Below are 25,000 nucleotides of genomic sequence, written 5' to 3'. Positions count from 1 at the left end.
GCGTGGTGCGGCAATTTCCAGCTGTCGCTATAGTGGCCAGCGGACCACCACTCAGTGGCTGTTGAAGAAGCAGAGCGAGTAGTCGCAGCGCTGGACTTAGTATCAGGTGCAGCAGACGTTATATAGAGGTACAGCAGAGCCGCCATTAACCTGCTGGTACTCGCTGGTACGCGCAACTGGAAAATGAACTTGTTCCAGCCTGCTTTTTTTATGTACTGACAAGTGTGTGTGTGTGTGTGTCTGATAATATCTACCAGTCAGGGCAACTTGACCTGCTTGGAGGGGGAAAGATTGACCTGACAATTAGTCCAGCTTGACCCACCAGCCTGGCTAACTTGACAATTCGTCGTCTAACTCGCGAACTGCATAGCGAATATCGCCACAAAAGTTGAGTGAGCTGAACTCCCGCGAGGACAGTGTTGCGTCGATGTTGAACTTGGTTTGGTGAACTTTGTACAGTAATACAATTCATGGCCTAAAGCAGGAAAAAAAAAAAGGTCATGAAGTTCTTTGGTGTGGAAATTGTACTTCGCAGATTACCGAACTCCCGTTTTCTTTGGGCCTGGTAGATGGTGATGGCCAACCGGCTCTTCAAGAGTTAATAGTATATAAACCATGTCTTTTGTGGCCAGCGCAACACGTAGTTTGTCGTGCAGGTCGTGTCGTGACGTGTCGTACAGGTCGTCATGTGACGTGAGACATCCAGGTCGTGACATAAGACGTCCAGGTCGTGACGTGAGACGTCCAGGTCGTGACGTGAGACGTCCAGGTCGTGACGTGAGACGTCCAGGTCGTGACGTGAGACGTGCAGGTCGTGACGTGAGACGTCCAGGTCGTGACGTGAGACGTGCAGGTCGTGACGTGAGACGTCCAGGTCGTGACGTGAGACGTCCAGGTCGTGACGTGAGACGTCTAGGTCGTGACGTGAGACGTCCAGGTCGCGACGTGAGACGTCCAGGTCGTGACGTGAGACGTCCAGGTCGTGACGTGAGACGTGCAGGCCGTGACGCTATAGTTACTTCCTTCACAACACCAAAACCTTCTTAAAAAGTTCACACAAAAATGACTGTAATCAAATAAAAAATAAGATCATGAGAGGACTGAGCACTCCACAACAGCAGTGACTGTTGCTGTGAGAGAAGTGAAGAAGCTACTGCTGTTTCATGGTGTTATTAATGCTGTTGCAACTGCTGTTCTTATGCTAAAATACGAGAGTCATGTGTTTTGTCAAATGAACAACAACTGGCGGTGGGTTATGTCACTGTAACGGTGCCATATGTGTCAGGTGTGATGACGTGTGATCTGTCATATCTCTCTCTCTCTCTCTCTCTCTCTCTCTCTCTCTCTCTCTCTCTCTCTCTCTCTCTCTCTCTCTCTCTCTCTCTCTCTCTCTCTCTCTCTCTCTCTCGTGTAGGAAAGGGAAGGTAACAGCACCTGCGTTACTTGCACGAATAGACATATGCGTTCTAGATTGCGCATAAAAGCGTCAATTTTACAGCGGTTTCGCCTCAGCCAAAGTGTGTGCACCGAGGCACCCCGCCTGACCTCTTGTGGCGGGTGCTCCAGGAAGCGTCAATATTGTGGTGCTATTAATTTCACTAAAGCAAACGACTTTCGACGCTGTAGTCGATAGCGTCAAATTTGCTGTGCATTAAGTGACGACACGTTGTGTATACAGAGCCCGGCGTCAGGCGTGCGTTCCCTGTTGCTTGTGTTGTCAGCCTCGAGTAGCCAACAGGGGGCGTCTGTTGTTGCCCTCGAGCGCCACAAGAGTAGCCAGGGGGCACCTGTTGCTGCCTTGAGCGCCACAAGAGTAGCCAGGGGGCACCTGTTGCTGCCTTGAGCGCCACAAGAGTAGCCAGGGGGGCACCTGTTGCTGCCCCGAGCACCACAGGAGTAGCCAGGGGGCACCTGTTGCTGCCTTGAGCGCCACAAGAGTAGCCAGGGGGGCACCTGTTGCTGCCCCGAGCGCCACAAGAGTAGCCAGGGGGCACCTGTTGCTGCCTCGAGCACCACAAGAGTAGCCAGGGGGCACCTGTTGCTGCCCCGAGCACCACAGGAGTAGCCAGGGGGCGCCTGTTGCTGCCCCGAGCACCACAGGAGTAGCCAGGGGGCGCCTGTTGCTGCCCCGAGCGCCACAAGAGTAGCCAGGGGGCACCTGTTGCTGCCCCGAGCGCCAGAAGAGTAGCCAGGGGGCACCTGTTGCTGCCCCGAGCGCCAGAAGAGTAGCCAGGGGGCACCTGTTGCTGTCCCGAGCGCCAGAAGAGTAGCCAGGGGGCACCTGTTGCTGCCCCGAGCGCCACAAGAGTAGCCAGGGGGCGTCTGTTGCTGCCCCGAGCGCCACAAGAGTAGCCAGGGGGCGCCTGTTGCTGCCCCGAGCACCACAAGAGTAGCCAGGGGGCGCCTGTTGCTGCCCCGAGCGCCACAGGAGTAGCCAGGGGGCGCCTGTTGCTGCCCCGAGCGCCACAGGAGTAGCCAGGGGGCGCGTGCGGACCATCACTCTCCCAAGGAAGAATGATATCGAGGGCTGTCCTGCCGCGTGAGTGCGGCTTCGACAGGTCAGGGAGTTCGTGAGGTGCAGTGCGCGCGCTTCCTCGTAACGGGAGACGGACAGCAGGGCGGCGTGGACGGCTGAGAGTGATTACAGAGCTCATGAGCTCTATAGTGTGAAGGGTCATGAGAGAGAGGGGACGGGTTGTAGGAGAGGGGAGGTAACGTGGGTGGGTAGGGGGGGGTTGGGTTGTAGGGAAGGGTCGTAGAGGAGGGAAAGGATCGTGTGGGGAAGGGTTTTGGGGTGTTGGGGATAGTCCTGCATTATGAGTTTGTCTGGTGATTTAAGCTTGGTGTTTGGCTCTTCCTTTATGCATACGTATGCTTGCTTGTTTGCTCTCTCTCACGCACTCACTCACTCGCGTGCGTGTGTGTGCTCTCCTAATTGTACTCACCTAGTTGTGCTTGCGGGGGTGTAGCTTCAGCTCATTGGTCCTGCCAGTCAACTGGTGTACAAATTCCTGAGTCTACTGGGCTCTATCTTATCCACATTTGAAACTGTGAATGGAGTCTGCCTCCACCACATCACTGCCTAATGCATTCCATTTGTTAACTACTCTGACACTACACCAAAATCTTTCTATTGTCTCTGTGGCACATTTGGGTACGTAGGTTCCACCTGTTTCCTCTTTTGGGCTTACCACCTATGTTAAACAAACTATCTTTATCTACCCTATCAATTCCTCTGAAGATTTTGCATGTGGTAATCATGTCTCCCCTAACTCTTCAGTCTTCCAGCGACGTGAAGTTTAGTTCCCGTAATTTTTCCTCGTAACTCAAACCCCTCATATCGGGTACTAGTCCGGTAGCATACCTTTGAACCTTCGCAAATTTAGTTGTATGATTGACAAGACTCCACGTTGGAGTTGCATACTCCATGACTGGTCCGACATACGTGGTATACAAGCATTCTAAATTATTCCTTACACAAGTTCCTAAAGGCAGTTCCTATGTTGGCCAACCCAGCATATGCCGCTGATGATATCCTCTTGATGTGTGTGTGTGTGTGTTTACTTGAGGGGAAAGTGAGAGGAGGACTGGGGACAAGATTCCAGATTAGAGCTTCATAACCTGGCGGGAAGAGGAGGTGAGGGAAGAGGAAGAGGGGGGAGAGGTGGTGAGGGGAGAGGATGTGAGGGGAGTCGGGAAATATCTTTGAGGTCAAGAGGGGGAAAATTGAGAGCCTTTGAAAATTTACGTCTTTTCTCAATTGATGGCAGAAAATATTCTCCCTAGTAAGGATTCTCATTCCTCCCGGCATTCAAACCAAAGGTTCCCAATAAATTGGAAATGAAAGGTGAACCGTGATGATTCTCTCTCTCTCTCTCTCTCTCTCTCTCTCTCTCTCTCTCTCTCTCTCTCTCTCTCTCTCTCTCTCTCTCTCTCTCTCTCTCTCTCTCTCTCTCTCTCTTTCTCTGTCTCTCTCTCTCTCTTTCTCTGTCTCTCTCTCTCTCTCTCTCTCTCTCTCTCTCTCTCTCTCTCTCTCTCTCTCTCTCTCTGTCTCTGTCTCTGTCTCTGTCTCTCTCTCTCTCTCTCTCTCTCTCTCTCTCTCTCTCTGTCTCTGTCTCTGTCTCTGTCTCTCTCTCTCTCTCTCTCTCTCTCTCTCTCTCTCTCTCTCTGTCTCTGTCTCTGTCTCTGTCTCTCTCTCTCTCTCTCTCTCTCTCTCTCTCTCTCTCTCTCTCTCTCTCTCTCTCTCTCTCTCTGTCTCTGTCTCTGTCTCTCTCTCTCTCTCTCTCTCTCTCTCTCTCTCTCTCTCTCTCTCTCTCTCTCTCTCTCTGTCTCTGTCTCTGTCTCTGTCTCTCTCTCTCTCTCTCTCTCTCTGTCTCTGTCTCTGTCTCTGTCTCTGTCTCTGTCTCTGTCTCTCTCTCTCTCTCTCTCTCTCTCTCTCTCTCTCTCTCTCTGTCTCTGTCTCTGTCTCTGTCTCTCTCTCTCTCTCTCTCTCTCTCTCTCTCTCTCTCTCTCTCTCTCTCTCTCTCTCTCTCTCTCTCTCTCTCTCTCTCTCTCTCCCCTCCCCACTGTTGCGTCAGTTCCCGATAAGTGGTCAAGATGCACTCCTGTGGTCACTCCCCGCGGTCACTCCCCGCGGTCACTCCCCGCGGTCACTCCCCGTGGTCACTCCCCGCGGTCACTCCCCGTGGTCACTCCCCGCGGTCACTCCCCGCGGTCACTCCCCGCGGTCACTCCCCGCGGTCACTCCCCGCGGTCACTCCCCGCGGTCACTCCCCGCGGTCACTCCCCGCGGTCACTCCCCGCGGTCACTCCCCGTGGTCACTCCCCGCGGTCACTCCCCGCGGTCACTCCCCGCGGTCACTCCCCGCGGTCACTCCCCGCGGTCACTCCCCGCGGTCACTCACCGCGGTCACTCCCCGTGGTCACTCCCCGCGGTCACTCCCCGTGGTCACTCCCCGCGGTCACTCCCCGTGGTCACTCCCCGCGGTCACTCCCCGCGGTCACTCCCCGCGGTCACTCCCCGCGGTCACTCCCCGCGGTCACTCCCCGCGGTCACTCCCCGCGGTCACTACTAGCCTGGTCAACTGGGTCGTGTACTCCGCCTCATGCAGCAATCCTCTGGACGTTTCTATATATTTTCTTTGTTCATTTTTACGTGTGGGAAGCAGCGCCTGGCGCCAGGTGTATACCAGTGTGGGGAGCAGCGCCTGGCGCCAGGTGTATACCGGTGTGGGGACCAATGCCTGGAGGCAGGTGTACACCGGTGTCTGGAGGCAGGTGTATACACCGGTGCCTGCAGCAGTGGGCCACGGTGGAGTGGTGCCAGCCGGGCTAACTCACCTTGTTGCCTCGTCACGTTCGTTCCAAAGCAGCGGTGAGGCAACTGACTCCAGCCCCCCACAGTATGTCATTTATTGTGATCCTCACCACGAAGGAGAGAGAGAGAGAGAGAGAGAGAGAGAGAGAGAGAGAGAGAGAGAGAGAGAGAGAGAGAGAGAGAGAATGAAGGGGGAAGCTCGGGCAGTGGAGCCAGCAATCTGACAGCTGCTGAAAGGGGGGAAGATAAATTTTCTAGACCTGGTCACCTGACGTCCTATACGAGCCTATCCAGTACAACCTGAGAATCCTTTGGGGTTTGATATTGTGTTTAAGGCTCGTATCGACCGCTAGAGGGCTATCACGGGCCTTAACAGAGTCCGTGACCAAGGTAAACTTAATATATACACACCGAGAAGTGGGTTACACCTCTCAGGTGCGTGGACACTGAGAGGTGTGTACACCTCTCAGGGTGTGGACACTATACACCTCTCAGGTGTGTAAGCCGCTCCCAGGGAAAACCTGAACCTACTGAGTTTGCTTCAGGAAAGTGAACACTCCGTGTTTACCTGCTGTAGTGACGCCCAGTGTATGTTTATCAGCTGGTTTATCAGCTCTCTCGAGTAACGAAGGAGGCATCAGCTGATGCAGAGACTCGCCCCTAGCTTCCACCGCCGTCAGGAGGTCGTGTAGATAAAAGCTGCTGCAGCTGCAGGCGCCAGTAGCTCCTGTAGACGCAGCTGCTCTAGTGTCTACCTCGTATAACCACTACAACCGCAGTCGTCAGTAGCTTTTGTAGTCACGGCTACCGTAGTCATCAATGGCTCCTGTAGCCGCTGCTAAGGCAGTCTTCACGTACCCGTTCTGCACCGTGCCCGTCTGTGGACTACTCAACCACAGCAGTGCCCTCGACAGTACTGTTTTAGATTTAGCTACTCGGAACAAAATGTCTATGTAGCACGGGCTATGGTGAGCCCGTAATTGAGTTCGGTTATTCGCGATAACCTCGTTACTCTGATATTTGGGGTCAAAGTATTAAAATGGAGGTGGGGTTTCCTCCTTTTTTCCTGTTTCTTTTTCGCTTCTGTGTTAGTGCACTGGCCTCGACAGTGCCCTAACGAGCATCTAAATACCCACAAGCGTTATACACCTGTCCGCCTCAGATGAAGACAAAACCGGTTATCTGGGCTCCCTCTATGCCACACTGCCTACTCAACCATCCATTAGGAGTTTTCTAAGCGGCGTTCAGCACTGCTTCGTCGAAGCGTGCGGTGCAAACGAGATTTTAATGCTTTAAAAATTGCCTGTATAAACCTTTGCGAAATAGTGAAGCGTGTCACGGAGAAGCTAATGGTTAGGGAGGGGACTAAGCACCCCGCCGGGACTGTGGCTCGCAGCTAACCACAATAACTCGGTCAGTCAATGCCCTCCACCCGCGGGACACGCGGGTGGAAGGTAAGTACCACTAGATGATAATCGCGACCTTCACACACACACACACACACACACACACACACACACACACACACACACACACACACACACACACACACACCTCCGCAGGGAGACTGCCTGGTTAACTGCGAACTGTCTCAGGGAAATATTAGGTTTCTTATTCTTGAAATGTGGCAACGGTGTGGGGGGGTGTGGCAGATATGATAGAAGGTGTGGCTCATGATACTAGGGAATAGTGGGGTTGACGATAGTACTACTGTGGCTAATGATAAGAGAGGAGGAGGTGGGGTGGTGTGGCTCACTGTGACATCTCCCACCATCATGGTGGGACTTAATTCACGGTTGTTCTCAGTCATCACCGTAGCAACTGGTGCATGAAAGGATTCAAGGTGTATGTCAGCGGGTACACCTGTTGTGTTGGGTCAGATGTGTCAGCGGATACACCTGTTGTGTTGGGATGATACACCTGTTGGGTTAGATGTGTCAGCGGATACACCTGTTGTGTTGGGATGATACACCTGTTGGGTTAGATGTGTCAATTGGTGCACCTGTTGCGTTGAGGGAGAAAATACTTCAAATGAGAAAATGTATCAGTGAAAAAATGGAAAACACATCAGTCAAAATTCTAGAAGTGAAAGAGGTACATAAAATAAATAATTATTAATAAGGGTGAGAACGAGAGTACAGAAAGGAGGGCAATACACCGAGAGAGGAAGAGCGACTCAGAGAAAGAGATAAGGCAAAATAACTGAGAACTGGGTAGAGATAAAGAGACAGACGAAGGGGCCGGATCTCGTATACTGTCAGTATAATGCGCGGGTCGTGACGGATGAGCAGGGTGGCTGAGGGTCGCTGAGCTAGATGACTGAGGGTGACTGAGGGTGACTGAGGGTGGCTGAGGGTGGCTGAGAGTGACTGAGGGTGACTTAGGGTGACTGAGGGTGGCTGAGAGTGACTGAGGGTGACTGAGAGTGACTTAGGGTGACTGAGGGTGGCTGAGGGTGACTGAGAGTGACTGAGAGTGACTGAGCGTGGCTGAGGGTGGCTGAGAGTGACTGAGGGTGACGCTGCAGCATTAAAGGCAGCCATTGTCTGGTCACGAACCCCGTCGGGTCTGGGTAGTGATAGCTGGACATTGTCTTATCTCGCGAGCAACGGCATAAGTAATTGTGAAGGAAAGCGCTGACACAGTAAGACTATGCACCACTTGGGAAGGATGTGAGGTCAAGGGTTACATCTGGGATATAAAGATATACTAAGAGCTCTGGGATGTGAGGACGGGATGAAGGAATGATACCGAGCCACTTGGACCAAAAGGGAATCGAACGTCGACCCTGGTAGAAGCGACGCCATCGCTGTACTGACCAGTCCAAGTAGAGAAACACATGATATTAAGAGTTAGTGAGACGGTCGTGGTGGTCGAAGGTCGTGTCGAGTGCGTGTCGTGGTGGTCGAAGGTCGTGTCGAGTGCGTGTCGTGGTGGTCGAAGGTCGTGTCGAGTGCGTGTCGTGGTGGTCGAAGGTCGTGTCGAAGGTCGTGTCGTGGTGGTCGAAGGTCGTGTCGAGTGCGTGTCGTGGTGGTCGAAGGTCGTGTCGAGTGCGTGTCGTGGTGTTCGAAGGTCGTGTCGAGTGCGTGTCGTGGTGGTCGAAGGTCGTGTCGAGTGCGTGTCGTGGTGGTCGAAGGTCGTGTCGAGTGCGTGTCGTGGTGGTCGAAGGTCGTGTCGAGTGCGTGTCGTGGTGTTCGAAGGTCGTGTCGAGTGCGTGTCGTGGTGGTCGTGTCGAGTTCAGGACAGGGATCACGAATGAAATTTACAGAGGATAAACTGAAGGAATAATCCATATCATTTATGTAACCCTCGTTGAAAAGTTTCACTTAAAGTAGATACACAAAACATTTGTAAATTTATAATATAAAAATAACTAATTAGGGTTGCAAATTTAAGATAAATATGATAATTAAGGAAATGTGATAATTGGGGAGGAAATGTCATAATTAACTCTGGGTTAATGCGATTCGAATTGCTGTAATTAGCGATAATGATCCAGCACCCTAATTAATTTCCAGTGGCAGTCAATGGAGTTAAACCCAAGAGCGTATTGTTGTCTGCGTTGCCACTTTTACCCTCCTTGTGGCCAGTAGGCGCCTGTCCCTAACTCTCAATTATTGTAACGTCGAAGTGTTTGGCAACATTGTTCCATTGCATTTAATCCCAGCGCATCTCTGGATATTATTCTTATTGCATTTTAATACTCTTTCTCTCATAAAGGTTCTCTGAGACGAAAATGTTTTCGTAACTTCTAAATTACTCATTTGGAATCTGACTTGTGTTGGGGACAAATTTTAGTGTGAAACTCTAGTGTCGCGTGTGTTAGAGAAGTGCGCGAGGGGGCTGTTGTAGTACAGAAACCTGCAGTCTCTTTCTTGTCATGGAGGAGGTGGCCACCGGCAAGGCTCAGTTGGAGCGCTACTCGAGTTCGTCCTTGTACAGCAGCCGCCACAAGAAGGACAAACCGCCTCAGTACGAGAAAATCCAGTACGACCAGGTGGGTCAGGCCGGCGGGTCTCGCCACGAGAAGAAGCCAATGGGGAACGAGGCGGCCGACAAGACCCAGGAGCGCGCGCAGCCCGAGATCGACCCCATCCCTGCCAACAAGTTACCCGCCGAGAAATTGATCTCGGACACTAGGGGCTCCACAGACAGACTGAGTCGCTACGAGAAGCTGCCCCGTGGCTCCATTACCAAGAGCCTTACTGACAGCCCTTACAAAGACCACCTCAAGGACAAACTCGATAAATATGACAGACTGGATAAGAACCAGGGGACGAAGAAGGGCGGAAGTGATAGCGGGCGTCGGGACAGCTATAAGCAGTCTAAATCGGCTTCTATTAAAGACAGCAAGTCCCCGGTCCTGGACCTGACCTTCCAGCATGGAGTGTGCCGCTGCGCCGCCCTGGGAGGCCGCCCGCACGTTCACAAGAGCATCGACGATAAGGTAAGTTGAAAACTTGTCTTGAACGCTTGTCTTGAAGGAATGTCTTGAAGGTAAAACTTGTAAAATACAGTAAAAATGTCTTGAACTTGTAAAACAGGAAAATTTAATATTTCTGATTATTATTACTTAAAAGCTACGTAATGCAACCTCCAGAAATGATAGTACTTATAGTACTATTTGGTGGAAAGTGCCAATATGCAGTGATGGATCGCCAGAAAACTACTTTTTTTGGACTACTGATTTTATAGGAGTCCGGAAAAAATGTAGCTAAAACCAAACTTAAATATTCCTAGGCCTACTATATCACATATATGCCCTATATTTGGCCTAAGATAGCGTGTATTAGGCATAGAATTGCTAGAAGAGGCTAAGTTAGGTCTTACATTTATGTTGCCGTAAAAAAATAAAATCAGGTTTGTCCAAATTCAGTACTACAAAAGTCAACTTTGTGGTGGTCCATCATTACATATTGGTACTTTCCACCAGTTATCATGAGTTACGTTTTATAGAGGCTTACATGAGTTACATGAGACTGATGGGCTGCTTAAAGGCTATCACTGTACCCTGGGGCATGAATATGTTGGGTTTCTACAGCATTGTATTCTTTTTTTTTATTAATACATTAGGTATATCTGCATTAGTGCAGCTACCCTAGACTATATGAAGTGGAGTACAGTGTGTCAAAAAAGCTAACTACGTGAGGCTATAAAATCCCCATCACACAGGATGGTTAGTTAGCATTGTATTCAGAGAAGAGAGGATGCCCCAAGTCTGCGCTGAGGGCCCCATATGTCTCTAATGTCTGTTCATCCAATGTGTGTGTGTGCCAGTGACCGAGAAGCCCCCCCACCATGCGGGGGAATATACACCAGTATACACAAGTATACTTCTGGTATACTTGCGGTTCCCCCCCATATGCTTGAGTGAAGAACACCGCAGGACGATAATGTTCCCATGATTGTTGACGTCGACATTCCCCGAGTCGCTGCCTACTGTAGCGAGCGCCAACAAGTTAAGGAGTCACCTACACCATGAGAATATTAGGACTTGCCGGTACAACCAAATCTTTCTTAAAGATTGTTCAGCTCTAATAACGCTAATTGCCCAGTGCTTAGAGGGCTATAGAGATCGGTGAATTGTTTGGTTGGTCTTTGAAGATAATGGAAAAAGCCCCACCACTAATGCCATTAATAAGGAAATCACAATAGCGTGATGCAGTAGAACGAACAAAGGCAGCGTCTGGGATGCTCTCGGACACAGGTTCGAATCCTCGTCACGGCCCTTGTGGATTTGTTCACCATTACCAAGGCCTTGCCAAGACAACTACCACCACTACAACTACCACCAACTCCACCAGCCCAGGATTACCCCACCATCTTAACTACCGACACACCCCCCATCACTACACCCCAAACCCCCACCACCATCACCCCCCCCCCCACTAACATCACCCCCTCCCCCCCACCCCCCACCATTATCCATCGTTAACCATCTGGAGAGCGCGACAAGGACGCTAATACGTAAATAAATGTAATGGTAAAGGAGCACGTGGAGCATTAACACCCCGTTACACCCCCCCTAACGTGTGTTCCCCCCGCTGGGTGCCTGCGCAACACCTTCTGTAACGCAGCCACAAGTATACTTGCCTCTCCCTCCCCCCCCCCCACCAACTCCACCACTTGTTCTCTTTGCCATCTGTTCTCTGTGAACTGTGGTGTTCTATGTTGTTCTCTCATCTGGCTATGTTAGTGTGTCAAGAAACACATATTGTCCCCATTTACAACTGTTGAGTGATATATATATATATATATATATATATATATATATATATATATATATATATATATATATATAAATAAATAATAATAATAATAATAATAATAATAATAATAATAATATAAGCTGTTGCCATATCTTTAATAATATTATTCCCGTGGTCGAATAGGCCTTAAGGACCGAACCACCATTGTTTAATCTGGGTACACTAGTTAGACAACCAGGACAGCCAGGCGTGACAATTGTTGACCCTTGACCCCCCCCCACCCACCCCCCAAATGGTCGATCGTTTAAGGGCTCGTTAATTTCAGAGCCAACCACCGTTCTCCTCAATTAGCGTAGAGCGCGCACGCGCACGCGCAAGATCTATTCTTTAATGACACATTTACAACACCTGCAGGCATCTTGCTCGTCAGGTGTGTGGCGTGGGAGACGAAAAAGGTCACATGTATACACATGTGCACTTAGGTGCCGCCTATCTACTGTTGTGTTGGTGTGTTACACCCAGTTACTGTTGTGTTGCTGTGTTACACCCAGTCACTGCTGTGTTACACCCAGTCACTGTTGTGTTACACCCAGTCACTGTTGTGTTGCTGTGTTACACCCAGTCACTGTTGTGCTGGTGTGTTACACCCAGTCACTGTTGTGTTGCTGTGTTACACCCAGTCACTGTTGTGTTACACCCAGTCACTGTTGTGTTACACCCAGTCACTGTTGTGTTACACCCAGTCACTGCTGTGTTACACCCAGTCACTGTTGTGTTACACCCAGTCACTGTTGTGTTACACCCAGTCACTGCTGTGTTACACCCAGTCACTGTTGTGTTACACCCAGTCACTGTTGTGTTACACCCAGTCACTGCTGTGTTACACCCAGTCACTGTTGTGTTACACCCAGTCACTGTTGTGTTACACCCAGTCACTGCTGTGTTACACCCAGTCACTGTTGTGTTACACCCAGTCACTGTTGTGTTACACCCAGTCACTGCTGTGTTACACCCAGTCACTGTTGTGTTACACCCAGTCACTGCTGTGTTACACCCAGTCACTGTTGTGTTACACCCAGTCACTGTTGTGTTACACCCAGTCACTGCTGTGTTACACCCAGTCACTGTTGTGTTACACCCAGTCACTGCTGTGTTACACCCAGTCACTGTTGTGTTACACCCAGTCACTGCTGTGTTACACCCAGTCACTGTTGTGTTACACCCAGTCACTGCTGTGTTACACCCAGTCACTGTTGTGCTGGTGTGTTACACCCGGTCACTGTTGTGTTTCTTCATCTTGTGATGAGTGGTTTGGTCGATCATCATCTCTTCAGTCACGTTATTGTGACTCATTGTCTGCAATTTATGTTGAAACGTCTCACCAAAGAATTTATTGTTTATCCAATTTTTAGTTCTCGTGTTCGAGCTTCCTCAAGGTACGCCGCTTGCTTGATCTACTTTTTACAACCCGTTCTCGCAAATTTAATAAGTCAATATTGACTTATTAAATATGTGCATAGGTGACATACTTAACATAATAGATACCCTTAAAAAGATTCATAGAAAACACCGACCTTACCTAACCTTGTTAGTATCTTAAGATTAAGCATCTTATTGCTTCGTAATTACAATTATTACCTAACCTATAATAGGTATAGGTTAAGTAATAATTGTAATTACGAAGCAATAAGATGCTTATCTTAAGATACTAACAAGGTTAGGTAAGGTCGGTGTTTTCTATGAATCTTTTTAAGGGTATCTATTATGTTTAGTATATCACCTATGCACTTAATTAATAAGTCAATATTGACTTTACGAATTTGCGAGAACGGGTTGCCTTTTTACTGCTGTAGTTTTGTTAAATATTGTTGTTAATTATAGGTGTTAACATTTTATTATTATATGTAAAATAATTCTTAGTTTTAATGAACATTGTTAACGACGTGTGAGGTAAACGAGTTTAATGATTGTTAAACTCGCTTACTGAGAAAGGCCAGTTTGGTTAAAATTGTTTGAAGGATCTTTTAAAAAAGTTTCAAGTATTTTAATTTATTTTTGCTTGGAGGTGTTATGTGTTTATAGCAGTCTAAAGCAGTTCTCCTGAGGCAGAGAAGACAGTGTGTCAAGGAAGTACACAAGTGTCTTGAGAAATACAAGTATCTTAATGTTCATCATTGATACGTATAAGAACTTTCCCGTTTGATGCCTCAAATGTACTTGTTCTTGCGTCAGCTGATAATTACACTCATAACAGGTGTACATGTTTTTGCGTCAGCTGACAATTACACTCATAACAGGTGTACATGTTTTTGCGTCAGCTGACAATTACACTGTCATAACAGATGTCGCTCCAATTCACTTGGCTGCATTTGGACTATTGATCTAGTATCATCAAGAATAGGAAGTCATTCCCTGGGGCCGGTCGCAGAAGAAGCTACGAGGAGTTATGAGACCATATCACTGCTGGCATCTATGGAGAAATTACCCGTTGAAGCGACCTCTAGCGTGGAGCGGCTCTAGCCTTAAGTTATCAGTACATGTTAAGGAACTAGTAAGATACAGCTTGACCAGACCACACACACTAGAAGGTGAAGGGACGACGACGACGTTTCGGTCCGTCCTGGACCATTCTCAAGTCGATTGTGATAATTGTGTTGATGAGTCTGTGGCGGCATGATGCGAGTCCGCGTGAGTGACCCAACAGGTGACCAACCACCCCCCCCCCGTACTCATTTATGAGGAAGCGGGATCCTCACTATTGAGTTCCACAAGCACACAGACTCGGTATAGCCCCCCCAGACCGCGACCTGATCAACCAGGCTGTGACAGCCTGATCAATCAGGCTGTAATACCTGATCAACCAGGCTGTGACTCATACGTCAGGCTGTGAGCAGCCGCGTCTAACAGCCTGGTTGATCAGTCCAGCAACCACGAGGCCTGGTCGACGACCGGGCCGCGGGGACACTTAAGCCCCGGAAGCACCTCAAGGTAACCTCAAGGTAAAGGCGACGAGGAGCCTCGCTGTTCTGCTAACTGTTCAGTTGTTATTCGTACCGCTGTCAACTTTACCGCTGCTTCATGCACCATTCACGAGGAGTGTTGAATAAGACGTCAAAAAACCCGTCCACTGGAGACGGCGGTGGTGTCCGCCCCGCGCGACCCTGCCCCCCCCCCTCCCCCCCTCCCCCCCATCCCCCCCTCCCCCCTCCCCCCCTCTCCCCCCCTCCCCCCCCCTCCCCCCCCCTCCCCCCTCCCCCCCTCCCCCCCCCCCTCCGGGTGGAAATTGGACGGCAGTGACTTGCTTAATGTTGGCAGTGATGTAGTGTTAGTGTCTGAGGGTGAAGAAGGAAGGAGGGGGGGGGGGGGGGGGTTAGGTGGTCGACGACAACACGTGTGGGAAATTTCCACATCAAATATATATATATATATATACACTCTTAATGTAACTGCCAAGGTTACATTAAGAGTGTATATATATATATATTATACACTCAAGGTAGCCATAAGATGTAGTTAATTTACATTAGTATTAGTTAGTCATACACAGAAACTCACTGGAGTGCACGTGCCCAAGGGGGGGGGGGTTATCTGTTGTGTGTCGACCAGTCGACACTGCTAAAACAGCTGAGGACAATATATATATACTTTAACTAATCATTAGTAGAGTAATTTAACTTAACTAAAATCTACCGTTTAATTACAGTAAGATTAAAATATGAAACATTCCCCCCCCCCCCAAAAAAAAAAAAAAAAATATGAGGGTAAGTTTACTGGTGACAATAAACTATAAAATACAGTCCGCTTACTAGTAATAAATAGAGTGAAATACAATTTGTTGAATTAATAACGTAAACAATTACCGGTAGATTCCCCCCCCCCCCACAACACACACACACACACACACACACACACACACACCTCCCCGGCACTGTGATCACACACTCCTTTTGTTAGGTGAGAAGGGGGGGGGGGGAGTAAAGATAATATGGAGTACAGATAAAAGACAAATTTTTATAAATCTGAAATGTTATTGTGAGCAGTTGGACTTGTTGACACCTGGTCACATGGCGGTCAGTGTTTTGCTGCTCTTTTTAGTGCCATGTGTTTCACTCCTCCCCCCACAGTCGCCACCTCCTCCCTTCCTCCTCTGGCGTGGCCAGGTAGAGCCGGCCGCTGGCACCGGACGAATCACGAGGGTGTCCAAGAGCCGGTTTTCTGGCTCGGGCCGGCCAAGGTCGGGTGCCTGTCGTTATATCTGGCAGCAACACCCCGGCATCCGGCTGCTCTCTTATGCTCTCCAGCGCCTTGTTCGATATTCTTGTTAGCATATAAAGTTGTTCTGCCTATCAGTACTATAGTTTACAACGGTTATTGTGGTGTTCCGGATGAGTCGTGGGGGGTTGTGTAGGTGAGGTGAGCTAATGGAACTTGTGAGAGTGGCACTAAAGCGTTCGCAGCACTGGTTTCAGTGCCAGGTTCTTCTGGCTGGCCTCTGGCACCTCGTTGTGCGGCCAAGCATGCTTCCTCTTACCTCTAAATGGTTTAAATGTATTCTAATGAGAGTGACGGCGATCCACTGCTCTCATAAACACTTGATGACTCAACTTGGAAAGTAATTTTCTTCGTGTTCTCTACGTGTTTTGGGAACGGTGGTGGTGGTGGTGGTGATGGTGGCGGTGGTGGTGATGGTGGTGAGGATGATGCCGGCTATGGTTATCTTGAAGTTATCTTGAGATGATTTCAGGGCTTTTTTAGTGTCCCCGCGGCCCGGTCCTCGACCAGGCCTCCACCCCCAGGAAGCAGCCCGTGACAGCTGACTAACACCCAGGTACCTATTTTACTGCTAGGTAACAGGGGCATAGGGTGAAAGAAACTCTGCCCATTGTTTCTCGCCGGCGCCTGGGATCGAACCCCGGACCACAGGATCACAAGCCCAGCGTGCTGTCCGCTCGGCCGACCGGCTCCTTGTAGTAGGTAGTCACAGTGACGGTGATCACAGTCCCGGGTCACACACACACCCGGTGTGGCCCACAGTAGCACAGTAGTCTACACTGAAATAATGACAGCGGACTAATTACATTGCATGAACCCAGAGCATTAAACTAGAGACACAAAGCCACTTTCCAGCAAAACAATATTGTATAACAATTTTAGTCAACGCTCCCAACGCTGCCAATGCTCCGAATGCTCCATCTGATTGTCAAGAGTTGCCTCTGATTGTCGAGAGTTGCCTCTGATTGTCGAGAGTTGCCTCTGGTTGTCGAGAGTTGCCTCTGGTTGTCGAGAGTTGCCTCTGGTTGTCGAGAGTTGCCTCTGATTGTCGAGAGTTGCCTCTGGTTGTCAAGAGTTGCCTCTGATTGTCGAGAGTTGCCTCTGATTGTCGAGAGTTGCCTCTGATTGTCAGGAGTTGCCTCTGGTTGTCGAGAGTTGCCTCTGGTTGTCGAGAGTTGCCTCTGATTGTCGAGAGTTGCCTCTGATTGTCAAGAGTTGCCTCTGATTGTCAAGAGTTGCCTGGTTTTTCCCTTCTGGCTGCTTATTTAATAAGTTTAACATTGAACCTTTTCTCTGATTGGGCCCCTCCTCTGATGTTCTTATGTTCTCAAGTGTTCTGATGTTCTCTAGTGTTCTGATGTTCACCTCGATGTTATAGTCCCTTTAAATCAAAGAGTTCTTCAAGATGTTTGATTTGTTGTAGTATGTTATGGAAAAAGGGTATATGAAGTTGATATACTTCAATTACGTGTTAAATAATGATATACGTTTATCACTCGTTAATGATATACTTGTGTTAGATAGATATCACTATCTAACACGTGTTAGATGGTGATATATCAAGTGTTAGACTTTAATGATATTCTTAAATTATGGTGATATGATCAGTATTAATCTTGATTCCGGATGCTTTACTCTATAATATTCTCAAGAGGAATGGTAGACTAATAGTATGTTCAAGTGGTATACTCATCACCTGCAAATGGCAAAGGGTATACTCAACCGTATTCTGAAGACATATTATTTACTCACCATATGCTCTGGTGAATTGATATTCTACCTAGGCTCTCTGGAATCTAGAATACACTGAAATCTGATGATATACCCCGAGCATACTTACTAGACTAGTACTCTAGAATCAGTCTGCCCCAAACATACTAGGTAAGTACTTGGGAATCAGTCTGCCTCATACATACTAGGTAAGTACTTGGGAATCAGTATGCCTCATACATACTAGGTAAGTACTTGGGAATCAGTATGCCTCATACATACTAGGTAAGTACTTGGGAATCAGTATGCCTCATACATACTAGGTAAGTACTTGGGAATCAGTATGCCTCATACATACTAGATAAGTACTTGGGAATCAGTATGCCTCATACATACTAGGTAAGTACTTGGGAATCAGTATGCCTCATACATACTAGGTAAGTACTTGGGAATCAGTATGCCTCATACATACTAGGTAGGAACTTGGGAATCAGTATGCCCCAAACATTCTCTTCCTCTCCAAGACTTTAAGGCCAGAACATGCAATTAAATCCAAAGTTTTATCAAGTTTGTGCCTGTTTTTCTAGGTATTAGACACCTCACCCCCAACTGTTGGACAAGAAGATTTTTAAAAGTTTCTAAACATTCCACTTTGTGGGAAATTTTTCTCAGTTCGGGACAGTGACGAAGATGAAAGTCAAGCGAGAAAGAGAGCGCGCTTAGAGTATTTTAAAGTGGCTAAACAATGCATTTAAGCGAGAAAGAGAGCGTTCGTAGCGTATGCTAAAGTGACTGAGTAATGCATTTAAGCGAGAAAGAGAGCGTTCGTAGCGTATGCTAAAGTGACTGAGTAATGCATTTAAGCGAGAAAGAGAGCGTTTGTAGCGTATGCTAAAGTGACTGAGCAATGCATTTAAGCGAGAAAGAGAGCGTTCGTATCGTATGCTAAAGTGACTGAGCAATGCATTTAAGCGAGAAAGAGAGCGTTCGTAGCGTATGCTAAAGTGACTGAGCAATGCATTTAAGCGAGAAAGAGAGCGTTCGTAGCGTATGCTAAAGTGACTGAGCAATGCATTTGATGATCGAGTAACTGAGCATCGTAAGGAAAGCTTTTTACAGTTGTACCCGCTCTGTGTATTGTACCCGCTCATACTTAAGGTACCCGCCCACACTGAGATACCCACACACACCCGCCAGTAGAAGCATATTGGCACACTCGTCTTCCACCACCTGTGAGCAGTGAACATTATGACACTCGTATATTCCCTGGGATATTGCCAGGGCCAGAGTTCATAATTGTAATATTTTAACAAGGGAAAACTTCATTATCCCAACATGGATACCTTTCTCCTCCTCCTCCCTCATTCCTCTTTCTACCACTATCATTCCTATTCCTCCTCCTTCTCCTCTTTCTCGTTTTTCTTCCCGTGTTTGGTAATTAAATACTTGAGAGCCCTCTGACTGGAAGTTAAAATAGCCAGCCACAACAGACTGCATCTATTTTTTTTGTCAATATACACAAATGTCAATTTTGGGAGAACCAAAAAGTCCGGTGATGTTTACGTAAAGTGTTGAGTTTTGAGGCTCTTGTTAAGTCATCGTGATGCAGCGGGTTTTTTGAGTTTTTAAATGATAGTTTGCGGTAAACCGCAGTCAAGGTTGTGCAGGAATTTAAACTGAGCGCGCGAAAAAAGAAAAGAAAAAAGTCCGTTAGGGTCTCTCCGTTGGCGGTAAACCAAACAGAAAATGGGACTCATTACCGTAGTGGGGGGGGGGGGAGTCCGAGGCTGTGTCAAGTTCTCCTTCACCGAGTGGCACTTGGGAGGATTGAGGCACTTGAACAGTGATGGCACCGGAAGGATGGTGACACTTGGAAGATAATGGCACTAAGAACAGCTTGAATACCGACTCATTGTGTAATTTTCTACAATTTAGGTGAAGTGCCAACAGTCTTAAGAATCTGACGCTAGTGTGTGAACAGTCAGAGCTTGCGCGCGCGCGCACACACACACACTTGCAAAGCACACACGTAAACAGCGTCTGCTGTACATAATCCAGGGACCCGGGTTCGATTCTCGGCCGAAAAAAAATACACCCACCCCTACCCCCTTCAGCATCCTTTCTGTGCCCACAAATCTCCCCATCTCTCATGCCCTACCCTACACATCCCTCCCCCCTCCCCCCACCCCCCTCCCCCCACCCCCCCTCCCCCTCCCCCCACCCCCCTCCCCCTCCCCCCCACCCCACCCCCCTCCCCCCTCCCCCCCTCCCTCTGCTGCTCCGCGCTGGGGCAACCAATAAAATCTAGGCATAGAAAATTGTTCCCTACTTGACCTTCCTTAGCCAACGACAGTGACCTTACGCTACACGGGGTTTACTACACGTTCCATTCACTGAAGCTTACTGTGTGTGTGTGTACTCGTCTAGTTGTGCTGGCCGGGGGAAGTTGAGCTTTGGCTCTTTGGTCCCGCCTCTCAACTGTCACTCAACTGTGTGTGTGTGTGTGTGTGTGTGTGTGTGTGTATGACGAAGTGTGTATAAAAGGACGATTCTAACCCCATCTCACGGACTCTGCTGTGACACACATGTGTCACAGCAGAGACAGACAGGTGTGTCTGTGTCACAGACAAGTGTGTAGTCTGTATTCAAGACTATACACCTGCGTTCACAGACAGGCCAGTTCTGTGACGGGCAGTGAGTCAGGTGACGCTCCGCTCACCGACTGGTACGTTCTGTTGCCAGCAGGAACAGTCAAGTGACTCACCTCTCACCAACGGACCACCTGCCGCCAAAACTGATTATTATTCCCGGGAAAAGTAATTTTCTGGCGGGAACATAACCGTCCGGAGCCCGCCAAATATACTGTTTATTTTATTTTGCAATAATGGCGACGAAGAGCTTTAATGAGGTAAACTTTACATTGCCCACGTCGAAATAGTCCTCAATACGCCACATACACGCGGGAGTGAGCGTGTGGAGCTGGATCAGTTACGTTGTGGTGGCTGGGAGAGAGAATCGAGTAGTGTGTGAGTCGTAGCAGAAATGGCAGTGGTTGTAGTTGTAGAAGCAATAGTTGTTCTCTTCGTGGTAAGGTAAGGTAGTGTGAATGGGGGATGTAGAGGTTTGCATGAAAGGTTTCCAATATGACGGTATAAGAAGCAGAATTAATATCAAAGTTGGTGGTTGTAGGCAAGGCTCCTTGAGGCGTGCTGTTAATTCCTCACTCTGGTACACGTGGGGAATTAGTTTGGAGAAGTTTGTGTGTGTGTGTGTGTGTGTGGTGTGTGTGTGGTGTGTGTGTGTGTGTGTGTGTGTGTGTGTGTGTGTGTGTGTGTGTGTGTGTGTGTGTGTGTGTGTGTGTGTGTGAGGGGGCAGCTGACCACGGGTTGTGAGTGGACGCTGGAACTTGGGAGAGATGTATAGACATGATGACCAGACCACACGTTAGAAGATGAAGGGACGACGACGTTTCGGTCCGTCCTGGACCATGATCAAGTCGATTGTGAGAGGATTGTGAGAGTATTAACTTTATATTAAATGAAAATTCATTGCCACATATCTGGTGATGTTGGCTTATTATCCGGTGAGGGAAGAACGAGTATTGGTGTGGTGGGGGTCTTAGCCAGAGGGACGAGTCTTGGTGTGGTGGGGGTCTTAGTCAGAGGGACGAGTCTTGGTGTGGTGGGGGTCTTAGCTTGAGGGACGAGTCTTGGTGTGGTGGGGGTCTTAGTCAGAGGGACGAGTCTTGGTGTGGTGGGGGTCTTAGCCAGAGGGACGAGTCTTGGTGTGGTGGGGGTCTTAGCCAGAGGGACGAGTCTTGGTGTGGTGGGGTCTTAACCAGAGGGACGAGTCTTGGTGTGGTGGGGGTCTTAGTCAGAGGGACGAGTGTTGGTGTGGTGGGGTCTTAACCAGAGGGACGAGTCTTGGTGTGGTGGGGGTCTTAGCCAGAGGGACGAGTGTTGGTGTGGTGGGGTCTTAACCAGAGGGACGAGTCTTGGTGTGGTGGGGTCTTAGTCAGAGGGACGAGTCTTGGTGTGGTGGGGGTCTTAGCTAGAGGGACGAGTCTTGGTGTGGTGGGGGTCTTAGCTACAGGGACGAGTCTTGGTGTGGTGGGGGTCTTAGCTAGAGGGACGAGTCTTGGTGTGGTGGGGGTCTTAGCTAGAGGGACGAGTCTTGGTGTGGTGGGGGTCTTAGCCAAAGAGAGAGGCTCGGGTCGGATCCATCTCCTGCCGGCATAGAATATAACAAGTTCTGTCTTTCACGAAAAATATAAGCTATTGGATCCCCCTGGCTGTAAAATAAGTAGCAGTACGTAGGAGAGGTTTACCTTGTGATCTTAAAGTGTCTTTCTTGCTAGAAACAGTCAACAACTTGGCATCTTAGGATCAGCTGCCTCGCATGTTTCATAGTGATTCCAGAATGATTCCAGGACTTTATGGGTTTATTCACACGGATTATTGGTTTCTAACTTGAAAGATTTGTATATATATATATATATATATATATATATATATATATATATATATATATATATATATATATATATATATATATATATATAATGTGTGTGTGTGTGTGAGAGAGAGAGAGGGTGCATGGATCACCAGTGCTATTAATCTTTCACCAGATTTTTCACAGAATTTTAATCGAAATGAAAATGGATTACCCAATATGTCCCCCATATACCCCCCCCCCCCCATCGCCAGACTGTCGAAATCCCCCACTACCAGTTCTGTTAGGTATCAGTATGACGTCCAAAAGCTATCAAAGCCTGGGTGTTACTTTACACTCGAATACCTAGGAACACAACAGCTAAAAAATAAAATATTTTCTAATCACAAATACACAAGCTTTGTACACCTAGTGAGAGATTTTTTTGCTGTTATTTTTCAGTTGTCAAAACCTGGACTCGCGGTACGGTTTTAATAGCCGGTGAGAGTTAATTCCCATCTGATATTTTCTTTAAATGTTCAGAGATCGAGTCCCATAACCCCTTAAGGAGTATCGAACCCCCGGTTAAAAAATCCCTGTTTGAAAGTCTTAACAATATATTAACATCTGCTGCAGCTGTTTCTTATCAAGTTTCACTAATGCTCGGAATATTTATCTCGAGGGTAATCGCTCGGAGAAATTTAATTATGTACCGGGAACGACCACATATGAACCCATTGGGCACACACACTATCCAAGAGTGGCGTTGCTTCGACGTTGAATTAACGTTGTTTCGACGTTAAATTAACGTTGATTTGACGTTGAATTAACGTTGCTTCGACGTTGAATTAACGTTGCTTCGACGTTGAATTAACGTTGCTTCGACGTTGAATTAACGTTGCTTCGACGTTGAATCAACGTTGCTTCGACGTTGCATTAACGTTGATTCGACGATGCTCTTTGATATCGTGTCCACTTGGGAACGATTAAATATGAGTTGGAAACGACCCAATATGATCATTGTACTGTCGATGACGACTTTTGATATAAAAGGAAGAATGAACAAATTGTGATTTCTGTGTGTAATGAACAAAGGCAGTTTTGATGCTATTGATTACTACGTCAACATTTCAGTGTTTTAATTAAATTCAAAGCATCAGTGGGCGTCCGGGAACTGATGAAGGTCTGGCTACATCAGGCGGCTGCTGGCCTAACCCGGCTGGTTAGGGCCTAACCACTTCATACTGACGCTCGTTTGTTTAGGCCGCGTGAACAAAAATAGTTTCATGAAGAAAAGTTGTGGTTTCTCTCGCACATTTAAGAACAGGCGCTGAAAAGTTAAGAACAGGGTGGGGGGAGGGGGAGGAGGGGAGATGAGCAGACCACACACTAGAAGGTGAAGGGACGACGACGTTTCGGTCCGTCCTGGACCATTTTCAGGTCGTATGTGGTCCAGAACGGACCGAAACCTTGTCGTTTCTTTATCTTCTGGTGTGTGGTTCGGTTATCACATCTTCAGCCCCGTTACTGTGACTGGTCGTCTACCCTGGTCGATGGCCCTGGTCGTCGTCGGTAGAAGCATTAATGAATGCATTTACGAAACCTGAAGAATCCTGCGGCCCAAGGTTCGATTCCCGGTTAGTGTAAGAAGTTTGTGAAACTTTTTCCTTACACCCAATGTCTCTGTTTATGTAGCAGTAAATACGTATATGGGAGCCACTAAGTTGTTGTGGATTGCTGCTTGTTGAAGTTGTGTATATGATACATACACGAATGATTAGGGTTCCGGAACTGTGTCACTCAGTCGAGAACACACTGTGTCATAAACAAACTGTGTCATATCAGTCGAGAACGCCGATGGGTAATCTACTTATGGTGTAATCTGGTTCAAAGTTCCCATTCGCTGGTTCTGACTATTATTGTGAAAGGGTTTGGATCATTACCCCACAAGAATTTGTGTGTAGAACTTGTGTAGCACAAAATGCAGAACAGCGTGAAGAACACCAGTTATGTTTAACTGTTGTTTTTCGTGTCTGAAGCCAGTTTAGACTAGTAAATACTGTAAATAGAACTCTCAAATATATACACACTCAGAAATCACAATAGCGTGATGCATCAAATGAACAAATCCACAAGGGCCGTGACGAGGATTCGAACCTGCGTCCGAGAGCATCCCAGACGCTGCCTTATCCTCGTCACGGCCCTTGTCTATTTGTTCTCAAATATATATTTTTTGCAAGCAAGAACTCCAAGCAATTGATACTTGTAGCAGGCAATATCTTAACAGATTTATTGGCTTTTCTCATCAAAACTCGACGATAAAGTTTGCTGTTAACCTATCGTAGAATAGTATCGTCGCGATAAGGTATCTATCGCGGTTGTAGCTAGACTCGTGCGCATAGTTGCGCGGAAGATGCGGACAAATTGCACGCATGTTGCAACTGGAGAATTGTTTTTTATAATAGTGAAGAAATCTCGCCTGAGTATATTGACATGACTTTCTCATACAGGTCACGAGTGCAATCTTAAGGATTGCTGAGTGCTTTCGAGTGCAATTTTTTTTGTGTGTGGGAGGGGGGGGGACTGGCTGGTTGGTGCCAATTACGATGTTGCAAAGGCACCATGCGTGTTGCTCCATAAATTGACTGTTTGCTCTAGACTGTGGTTAACGTATTGCAATGAGTGTGTGAAACTTGTTGTTGTTGTTGTTGTTAGAGGGTTGTGCTTGCCACAGCTAGTGTGTGTGTACTCATCTATTTGTGCTTGCGGGGGGGGGGTTGAGCTTTGGCTCTTTGGTTCCGCCTCTCAACCGTCAATCAACAGGTGTACAGATTCCTGAGCCTATTGGGCTCACCCTCGGCTGTGTGGAGAGTGTCGTGTTGATGTCACCCTGGTGACATATGGCGTGACGTCGTGTGACATCATGTGAGGGCGGGGGGGGTGTAAATACCGTTGATTGTGACTGCTTGTAGATGTAAACAACGCCGATTGTGATTGTGACAGGTATTAGTAACGCTGATTGAGGGGAAGACGGTTGCATTATAAGCGAATTTAATCCCAG

The 25,000-nt window shown here is 48.0% G+C and overlaps 1 protein-coding gene across 5 annotated transcripts in view; it reads left to right on the top strand.

Moving 5' to 3' along the window:
* Positions 1–25,000, top strand: part of LOC123761022 (atrial natriuretic peptide-converting enzyme) — a 504,836-nt gene that overhangs the window by 375,449 nt on the left and 104,387 nt on the right. For 2 of the 5 annotated variants that reach the window (XM_045746838.2, XM_045746837.2), the window contains exon 1: positions 9,038–9,764. The exons of the other annotated variants lie outside the window; for them this stretch is intronic. In XM_045746838.2, coding sequence (XP_045602794.1) covers positions 9,198–9,764 — 567 coding nt within the window. In that variant the 5' untranslated portion in view covers positions 9,038–9,197. Of the gene's footprint in view, positions 1–9,037; positions 9,765–25,000 lie in introns of those variants that run through there. 5 annotated transcript variants of the gene reach the window in all.

Source organism: Procambarus clarkii, chromosome 41, assembly GCF_040958095.1.
Source record: "Procambarus clarkii isolate CNS0578487 chromosome 41, FALCON_Pclarkii_2.0, whole genome shotgun sequence".
NCBI lineage: Eukaryota > Metazoa > Arthropoda > Malacostraca > Decapoda > Cambaridae > Procambarus > Procambarus clarkii.
This window is presented reverse-complemented; position numbering and strand designations above follow the sequence as displayed.